The following is an 11,082-nucleotide window of genomic DNA, read 5'->3' on the forward strand; positions in this document are numbered from 1 at the left end:
AAACTCATCCTTTAACATGAGACCTCAGAAAAGTGAGCTTCCTTTCCTCATCCTAATTATCAATACTTAGATATTAATGTATGAATTTATATACATGTACATACTCTACACATTTGTATGCTACAGATACAGACATGCCCCATTATTATATGTCTCAAATCGCTTTGCAAAGGTTCTATGGCGTGCAAGATACTCTTTTTACCGCTGGCTATAATCTTTTTCTTTGAAGGCCCCAAGAGCAGAGATAGATTTAGATAAAACGCCTTAATAGGACCACACAGATGAACACCCATATAGCATAAGCTAAAGTTATTGTTTCAGTAATCTCGTTCCCTAAGGGAATTTTTAACCTTCAGTAAGGTAATGATTACACTGGTATCACCGCTGTGACAACCGTTTGCATAGACACACCAAAACTAGCTTTAAATTAGGCAGTGCAAGTTACTGACAGCACAGAACTGAGCACAGGCTCACTGCACACGTGTCTCCCCAGCTATGAGACCTGGCTTTGCAGTACCCGCAATGCTAGAAGTATCTGGACACCACACAACACACTAAGTCACAAATCCTTGCTACTAATTTCATTAATTCCTTAAACAGCAAACAACAAGTTCTTTGTCCCAAAGACAGCACTACAAGACTTCGTAATTAGAAACAAAACAGCCCTGAGAAAAAAAATACCAGTTATGCTATCGGCATCATCTGTAAAAAAAAAAAATTAAAAAAAAAATCCACACCAAATGATGCAACACACTCAAACCATTGTTTTGCTTTAGATAAAAATGTTTTCTCAAACTGCATCTGAACAATTTAGTTATATTGTTTATATTACCATGTAATGCCAGACAGTATCTCCACATCACTACTGATTTGTACATTTTAAAGACAGCACATATTTCCTATCTACCTCTTTCATCCTCATATTTAATAATCAGTTTATAATTTAACATATTCTTTGACATTATTTTAGTATTTCAAAACTACATTATATTAATTTATCAGAATATAATTTGTTTTGGCCAAATTCCCCCCAGATAGTTGAGAGGTGTAGCTTTCAATGGTTTTTCAGTAAAGAGTTTTTGAAAACATACTGTGTTTAGGACTAATTCTAATATTTTGTAAACAGTATAAATAGCAGGAAACCCCCATGTCCCATACTCTTTCATATTAACAATGTCTTTTCTTCCATTATTTGAATGTAAACAACTCCTCCTGAGTTAAAAGTTGTGTTAAAAACTATTCCAGTTTTCTCTCTGTTGAGCAAGATCTCTAAAGCGTCACCTACACAAATTCTTTGAAACCATGATCACACTGAATTTTCTGCAACTGTAAGACAAACAAATCTACACCTTAACCAAAGAAAATAAGTGTATACCAGTACTGCTTATCTGTAGTAAGATATCATCTGTGATACTAGCTTTTAAGTGCTATAAGCACACGCATCTTTTAAGAACATGTATTCCTTTTTCTAGTAATCTATTATAGCTATATACAACGAAAATAAATTTAAAGTTTTGAAAAAATAATCTATTCTACTTTAAATGCAACTTTGAAAATCTAAATATAAAAAGAGAATTTGAAAACATATTTCATTTTTCACATTTGCTCCACTTCCAGTTAATTTCTTCATCTTACACAAGCAGCAATATTAAAATCGACATCAAAATTTATATCTAATGGTTGCTGAAGAACAAAAACACAGTTATGCATCACTAATTATACAAGCAACATCACTGTTCTTAACATTTGGCAGAACTGCAATTACAACATCATTAAGTATAATACCTTTTCTAATTCTGACAAAGAGATAAACCCAATGCAAGAGGGACAACTGCTTTATTAGCAGGATTCTCGTAACCTCATATAGGATAAATGTAAAAGATATGGTACTTACAGTGAATTCACAGAAATCAATGCTATCAAGACTTTTGCTTCTGTGTATTCTCCCTTTTATTCTTCTTAAAGAGGGCTTTCCCTGACTTACACTACAGGTAGCACCATTGGAATTTTCAGAAGATGGAGTTACCCTGTCAGACAAAAAGAGCCAATTATCAGACAAAGAATGTATGTTTTTATTGAATACATTTGCTTAAAGTAAAATATTTACAAAGGGAGAAACACCGCCATGCTATACAAAGAATTAATGCCATTCCGAGCTTTAGTTTTGAATCAATAAGTGCCAAAGACCACAAAATTATGTAGATATCTAGCTCTCATGAAGTCCACCACTGCTTGCAGACTTAGTCAAAAACATATCATGGTCATCATTTTTGTACAAAAGTAAGAAGTATCAGAAAAAAAGACAGATTACAGAAAAATGTATTTAAGTTCTGAAAAATTAAAAGGAATATTTTTCTTTATTAATTCAATAAAAAACTGAGTCCTGTTATACATGTCAGTTAAATCAGTATAGCCTGGCAGTATTTGGCTTTTGATCTTTTCCAGTTTGAGTGCTAATGATACTTCAGCTATTCCAGCAATGAATAATGATGAACAATAATGAAATTAATAGGATCTCTTAAAGTTAAGGAACTATGCTTTATAAGGTCTTTCATCACATTGTAGTCTACAAGGGAAGTCCATAACTAAAGTATTTTGAGCAAGCAATCCATATTTCAAGGAGCTTGTTGGAAGTTGCCAATGAATAGAAGTGGGGTTAACAATTAACCAAATGTATTAAGGTTTGTGAGGTCAGTATTTTAAATGCAAAATAGTCTCTAGTCAGTCTGACAACACATTAGAAAAAGGAAAACTGCATTCCAGCAAATACGCTCACCAAGAATCACCTAAAACCATAAAATTTTTAATGTGCGGATTTACACTTGTTTCATGTAATTTCTCAACTCCAGCCATAAGACTTCAAAAACTAGCTTAAATTAGAAATAGTATGTATCTTTTTTGTGTTTCCCAAGACTTTGGACAGCAGTTCAGTGTTTTTCTCTATAATTATTAAGAATCCTCTCACAAAAAATATTTAAGTACGTGGTTTAGGTTCTTTTACTTCCAATTAATGGCTTTGGTACACACATAAATGTTTTTACAAAAAAGAAAGAAAGGTGGAGAAAGGTGGAGATGTCTTATACATGTACATCACCAGAAAAGGACATCGCACAGACTGAGCCACATAACACTTGAAATACAAAATACAACCACCACAGGCTGAATGCACTTGGTTGATTAGTGAGACTCCTAGGTCTACACAGCTTCATGGTGACGATAAAAGGTCCAAATGCATGTTCATAGAAGGCTAAGGAGAAGAAAAAATTGCAATAACCAAACTTGAAAATGAAAACAGATATTTTCAAATCTCATATTTGATTTATAAAGATAAAGGTCTTTTTTTTTTTTTTTTGCATTACTGTGATTACCAAACCAATGTTTTGTTTTCAGATGCCTGAGGTTTTGGGGGTTTTACACATACACATGCAGGAACAGCTTGCTGTAAGTTCTCTTGATAATACAGTAATTTGTCTTAGAGGGGTTTTTTTTCCCCCTTGGGTTAATTTACTGCCAACTTTTAACTGCAAAAATAAATAAAAATTTCTAACTGAAAACATAACCATAATATTCAGGCATTTTAATTACATTATGAACTTCCTGCTGAAACTGCACCAGAACTTTTGGTATAATTATATATGGATTAAATTCTGAGAAACATGCCTGGCGACTACAGTAACATATTTGTTCACAGAACAGAAACTGCAAAAATGCCACAGATTCCCTGCTGAAACATCTTAAAGAACTACCAGGACAAATTTCGAACGACAGGCAATTGCTCAGTCTCAACTCTTGTTCCAGACAGGGACATTTAAGGGGATAGTACATTTCTATTGTATGAATGTATCTTCTGTTACCAAGCTCTCCAAACATTTCTGATAAAGTTAATCCAAATGTACGTAACTGTATGTATTCTGAGTCCATGTCAAATGCAGATGTTGGAACCCACAGAGAAATCCATTGTTTCAGTACAGTTAGAGGTCTGTATTTATTCTCTCTCCAAAAAATCTTTGAGGGCTGCCTATTTAATTACTTATCACTTGGGTCAATAAATCTTCAAATGCACCTCCAGCAAATTAAATGCTTGGTACATTAGACTTCTTCCTTATACTTAATAGCAAATTTTTTAAACAGCTGTAAGCTGCATTGGGCTTTTTTTCATTCTGAACTATGTTTCAGACCACTTATTCTAGGGCCTTACCTATAAATGTTCATTTCTTTAAGTTGCAAGTCATTTAATGTTTTCTGACACTGAGAAGCCTTTATAAAAAATAAAATAAAATAAGAAAAACCTTATGTGAAAGAAAAAAAGAGTAAAAATAAGGGGCTAATCAAAGTTATGTAGTTTTAACAAAGAACTAAACTAATGGTATGTTTTAAAGGCCCTTTCACTTGGGAGCTCCACTCTTCAAAGTCACTTGAAAAAATAAACTTGCTGCTTCTGGAATCCACCCACCAATTCATTCTGCTGGAGAACAAATTATGGCCATTACTTGTTAGCTTCTGAGATTCAGAAAAATGCTTTTAAAAATCACATTTAGCTTTCAAAATATAATTTTATCAGAAGAAATATCACAATTGAAAGATTCCCTTCAATCCTTTATAAAATCATTAATTTATAGGTGTCTTGACAAGAAAATAAAGTATTATTTGACCAACCAAAGAAAAATCCAATCAATATCATTACTGGTAATCTGGAAGCTTTGCACTGTATTGTGCACCAAAGGAAGGATATGAAGCAAGATATCCATATTTACAGAATCACGGGGGTTTGACTCTACGGTTGGTGAACAAACTTTGGAACAAGTACAAATAAAATTAAATATCAGTTTCTCCAGGGCCTCTGCTACTCCTACAGTTTTCGCAAGGTGAAGCAATAACAGACCTGAGACAGACTTGGATCTATTTCACCCCATCTTCTCAGAATGCTGGATGCAGCAATGAAACTCTCAAGAATCCATTTCCAGTAACACTCATGCAGTACTGCAACAGGAACTCTTTCAAGTACAAGAAACTTCCACAAGGAATACAATTCAAAATTTAAGACTATAGAGTTGCAAGATAAACACGAGTGTCAGCTTCAGTGAGTCCAAATTCATGAGACAAGGACCAAAGTGTTTGACTTGAAACTAATTCATTCAAAAATCTGAAAAACAGCTTTTTTAGAATTCTTCTCACTTTTGAATCTTGCTTTGTGTTCTCAAAGTGTTCACTGTAACCAGAGAAACAGAGTTCATTCTTTTTAAATTAATACTGAAAGTATAATGCAATATTCTACGGTTCTGGCATCTGAACCTTAAGTTTAAAAAAATTAACTACAAATGAAATTTATTACATCTGATTATCTCCTCCTTTCATCTTTTATTTGTATTGCTTAATTAATAGAAAATTAATAAGTGAATTGCTAAGTCACTGGCTGTAGTACATGCATCGGGGTATAGAGGAATTATTACACGTTAAAGCAGAAAGATTTGTAAGATCCCTTTCAAAAATGTCTGCAGCTCATCAACTACTTCAAGGCAAGTACTCTTGAATCAAAGCTTAACAATGATACATTCAAGGCAGTCTAGAGCTTTACAAAGTAGGATACAGGCAAGATCTTTGAAGGGAGTGAATAATTCTGGATGCCTTGTTTGAAATGTGCTGTTTCTGTTCAAAGAATGTGTTTAATATTCTGGAAACATAACACCTTTCTAATGGAGCTCATCACAGGAATCCTAAATTAAGGCACCCCTATTCATTAACTTCTGGAAATTTTAGTCAAGCAAAACTGAACCATTTTGTAAATCCCACCTGGAGCCCGAGGCCCTTATTTATTATCCACAATTCTTACAAGAGTTTCATTGACCTTGACTGGTTCCCGATCATATATCACATTACATAACCATGACTCTAAATTATTTCTCCAGTTTGTAAAATAAGCAAAACCCTTAAACTTTCAGTATCTGTATTCCACTGATGAACATGCTAGCCTAACAAAAGACTATGTAACAGTGACTTCAAGGTGCAGCATCTCATCAAGGGCTAACAACTTAATACACATCATAACATAATTAGATGGAATGCATATAAAATAACAGTTTTTATTTAAAAAAATGTATTTATATTCTACTTGCACATAATTACTATTTGTAACAACCTTCGATATCACCTAACATGTTTTTTGTAGTTAAATTTTGTCTGAAAGGACTAAACTAGTGTCATGGTATTTTCTAGACAGACCAGTTAGACTGAACATCTTCTAAGAACTTAAAAAATTATCTTCTTGCTTAGTGATTAGAGTTCTGAACAATTTTATAAAAGATAACATCAAAATATTTAAAAAACAAGTCTTGAAATGACACGTTTTCTGAGTGTAGTATTAATGCTAGAGTTAATGCAGAGAGGACAAGTTTTTGACAACTATACAGCTTCAACAAGACTTATAATGGTGACATAATTATTACTTTTCATATACTGCAAGTTGTCGGCCTATCTTTTAAAAAAAGCATGTATGTACTTCTAGCAAATTATTATTATAAATGGTTTCACAACATGCAAGTCAAACTTCTTAGAAACTTCTACTACTAGTAGTTACACGGATCTCAGTTGACACACGTATAAAATTTCCACAATTATATGTCCTCCCATTAGAAGACAGGCTTCCTCAATACTACAGAAAGTAAGGACATTAGCTGGACTTGGCTGCATGTGATCAGTATGCCTTCTGGCTCAAACACAAGGATGGAAAAGCTGAAACTTACTCCCACTGATCAGACTGGAAGCCATAACAGTTATAGATGCTCAATATTAATATTTGTTTGGAAAAAAAAAAGAAAGAAAAAGGCAAATTTGAAACAACTAGTAACACTGAGCAGTCAGCTACTATGCTAAAATCTTGTGCACCTCTGCAAACATCTTCAGTTCTAAGCACAGTGTGCTGCCTTCGTCAGAAAAAAAAACCAAACTATTAATTTGCAACACAAATAATCCTTACAATGGGCTAAACTGAAATTGTTATCCCCATTTCAAACAAATATTAACAGGAACCAGTAATCAAAAATAGCACACATCCATTCTGGTGATCTGTATTTTTCCACATAGTTCTGTAGAGACACCCAAGAGGTTCAATCTTTGATGCTTTCTTTCTCCTATACTAAAGTGACATTTTCTGTTATTTGCTTATTCTAAACATGACTGTACTTAGAACATAAACAAACAGCAGCAGTTTTCTCCCCAGGGATGGTCCTAATGATAAAACAGGCATCCTTCAATATAAGCCTGGACTTCTACATCCAAGCCCCAGCCTGAATACAAAGACTCTGAGTCAACAAAGCTTTTAGATCGGTGCTTAATTCTAGACATGCTGGTTACTCCTCACTGATTTCAAGTAAGTTTACTCCTATGCTTGAAAATAAATGTGCTTATGCAGTATCTTACAAGAAGCAGCTATCATTTAACATCCAGGCTTCTGTATCACACATTCACTTAACAATAGCACCGAAAAGGGGAATTGAATCCTGCCAAAATTCAAATTCTGTATTACGCTGCATCTGCATTCTTTTCTGTAACCTAGATTGCCTCATACAACTACCAATCACTCTTAAAAGATCCAGGAAATGTAAATACGGAATAGCCTCAGCCATTTCCATATTCTTCACAATGAAAACGTATCACTAACTGAGCTTTTTGTCTTATTTCATGACTCCGCACTCCCTTGCGCCAAAGGGACCATAGAGGTAGTAAGCCAAAGCAGAGGAAGCCTTTCAAAGTAGAGGCAAATGCTCTAAGAAACAGAAGGGAATATTAGTGAGAAGAGTTATTAGATTTGCTAGGATATCCTGTTGGTTTTTTGTTTGGTTGGTTGGTTTTTTGCCTGCTCCTTATCCTTGGAGCACAGAAACATAATATTCAGTGTGACAAGAAATTATAGTCTACTCATGTAGTTCCCCTTAATAATGTGATTTAGCATTTCCCTATTGTAAAAGCATCCCCATTTCACATATTGGAATTTCAGTAAATATTTATGTTATTTTACTGTTTTAAGGTGCTCCCAAGTCAGTAGTTAGTTTTTCTTGAACACCTTAGCAAATGTTAGTCCCTGCTGCACTCTACCTATACTAGCAGCATTATGTTGGTGGGTTTTGTATCCCCCCCGCAAGATGATTAAAAACATCCTACTCATCTCATTTAGGTTCCTACATACTAGATTACAACACCACACAAACACAGGAAAGGGTCTGAATCAGCAGTTTGGGACTCCCGCAACTTCTTCCATCACCGAGTCCAAAACTCTACTGCCCCAAGTAAACCTCATCATAAAATGATAAACCTCCACATTAAACACAAGCAAGTTTCTGACTCCACCACTTCCCACTGCAAGCTTGTGGCATAGCTTACTTCCGTTTGTTCAGTTGTCTGTTTTATTCTCAGCTAATTTATAATAATTTATTCTTAACCCATCATGAGACATTGGTGACTGTCTTTTTTGTTTTCATTTGCAGCTCTGCTTTCATACATCACAGATTAGGACTTACAATTTGGGGAGGAAGCAGGAGAAAATTGGAGTGACAGATGCTCTATAAAGAAATAAAACATTGCTGGTACCTTTTTCATTTTCTTCCAGTGGGATTCAGGTGGATTATCTCCACCAACAAAAGATGAGTATTTTAACCCTTTTTATTAAATTATTTCTTCACTTCCACTTACAATATGTATTAACACATCAAAGAGTTTATGAATCTGATCAGTTAGACAGAATGTTATAAGTTTTTAAAAATAAGTAAATAAAGAGAGATGAAAAAGCATCCTCTGATTATAGACTGACTTGATTTATACATTTTCTTTAGTATTTTTGAGACTTCCAGTGATACAGTAACGGAATACACTTTTGGTTTACATGTTGGAAATACACACTAATATTGCATTGATTTTAGTAACAGCAACATAGTCTTCTAATATTCAGATTTTCTTAATGCATTATTTGATACAGTCTATGCACAAGTAAGAAAAAAATTAACATGACAAAGTATCCTTAAGCATTTCTCTAAATGCATCAGAAAATACTATTTAATCCATAAGCATAAATTCTATCCATACAGATAATGCCTAATGCTATTAAAGTTCTCAAAGGAAATGTGACTACATGATATCGTGTCGCCTATTAATAAGAAAATCCCAGAGACATGCTTTCAAATACTCAAGTAATTCCTACAGCCCTCCGAAATTTTTAAAAAAATTTAAAAAAAAAATTACTTTGTTTTTCCTTAACAATCTTGGTCAACTAAGTCTTCATACAGCATTGCATTGCAGCAACATGATGTCAAGTTACAAATGTTATGAAATGCAATGCTTATAGTATGTATTAGCAGGGATCCACTATATTGTTTTGCTATACCTCAAAAAGCACAGAATATCACCATGAAACTAGGCTATATAGAGCTGATCTAACTCCAACTGAAGACGTAAGGTAGGAGTTGAATTGGGTCCTTTCAGACTTAAAGTATCCAAATATAGACAGCTTCACTTTAACATGCCAGCAAAGAAAACATTTCCAAGGAGACACAGGAAAAATGAAATAGAACAATTGTTATCATTATAGTACCCATAATTAAACTTCTTTTAAGAAGTAACACACCAAGACATACACTGCTGCACACAGACAGGAGTGGCATTTCAGGAAAATAAAACAGATATGGTACACTTTATGTGACTTACATAATCAAAATCATACCACTGAACACACTATAAAAACCTTTGATTAAATGTAATAAAACTTATCTGTATGACAACATATTTTTGTCTAAGACTACATTTGATTTTGTGCATTACAGTTCGAATGAATAGATTTGCTAAAATGTGTTCTTACTGCAAGGAATAGCAAGATTTGGAATTAATGACGGAAAGCTTACTAGTTCCACATTATGTTTCTTCAAGTGATGCATTTCCTTGAGACTACCTACGCTAGCTGACAACGTGGGGGGAAAAAAAGTAAAAAAACACATTCTACAATTCATGTAAGGCCCATATTTATTACAACTGCCAACACGAAAATATTTCTATTTGTGAACTACCTATTCTTAAATAAAATAATCTATCGTGCCTTCTATGACACTTTACTTTCCTTCACTAGGAACATGTAAGTACAGTGAAAGAAAACCGTATAACCATTAGCACCTAGATATCACTCTTGGTCTTTTATAGATAAGAAATTCTCAGTGTACAAATTTGTTCTTGATATTTTCCTCCCAGAAAATCTGACTTCACAAGTTCAGATTTTCTCCTTATAATTTGTCCTGATGATGACACACATCTCACTGCTTCAGTCAAGCTAACAGTGGGCTCTTACAAGTCCACGACTGAGTGCGTATTGCAGTGCCATATGCTTGTCGGTGCCCTACTCACCCACATTACACCATTATACTTTAATACATTTTTCATAACATATTGTCGATTCATCCAGAAAAATCAGTTCAGCACACAATCGCCAACCACAAGAACAGTGGAAAGGAGTCAGGGGAAAAGCAGGCTCTAAATGAAAATGATCATATATGAACGGTACTACCTCTGTCGCTCTCTAACCTATTAGACTCGTATCTCCCTTTTCCCAATTTTTAAACACACCTGTCAGCAGAAGCACGGGCTGGGAAATCCAGACCCCGGCTTTGGGCACAGCCCGGGGCAGGGAGGAGAATGCGCTACCGTCAGAGGCAACACTTCGGCAGCCCCTGCTCGAGATACTCCCGCGCCCCTCAGCTGAAGCTGCCATTGCCGTGCTCTGACAAGCGTCCGACAGTGGGTCTCCCTGAAAGCGTACGATCGCACGCGTGAGTCATTACGAGCGGGAACCCTGTTTCCAGCCGCGCAAAGCGCCGAGCCGGGTGTCCTCCGGCGGGCCCGAGGGCGGGCGAGGCGAGGCGAGGCGCGGCGCGGACAGCTCCTCCGGCACCACCGCCGCCGCCTCCCGGCGTTTTCCACACGACCGGCGGTGAATTCGCCGGGAACTTTCTGCCCCGGAGATGCCCGCCGGGAGCCGCAGGCCCGCTCTCGCTCGGCGCCCCGACCGGGTCTCGGCACGGCGCCCCACAGGCGGCCGTCGTGCCTTGG

The 11,082-nt window shown here is 35.7% G+C and overlaps 1 protein-coding gene across 1 annotated transcript in view; it reads right to left on the minus strand.

The window, feature by feature from the left end:
• The window catches only part of TJP1 (tight junction protein 1), a 165,758-nt gene that overhangs the window by 154,516 nt on the left and 160 nt on the right, over positions 1–11,082 (minus strand). The window contains exon 2 of the mRNA XM_010571747.1: positions 1,895–2,027. Within this exon, the coding sequence (XP_010570049.1) occupies positions 1,895–2,027 (133 nt within the window). The remainder of the gene's footprint in view (positions 1–1,894; positions 2,028–11,082) is intronic.

The sequence above is a fragment of the Haliaeetus leucocephalus genome, unplaced genomic scaffold (assembly GCF_000737465.1).
Source record: "Haliaeetus leucocephalus isolate CR32 unplaced genomic scaffold, Haliaeetus_leucocephalus-4.0 Scaffold339, whole genome shotgun sequence".
Classification (NCBI taxonomy): Eukaryota; Metazoa; Chordata; class Aves; order Accipitriformes; family Accipitridae; genus Haliaeetus; species Haliaeetus leucocephalus.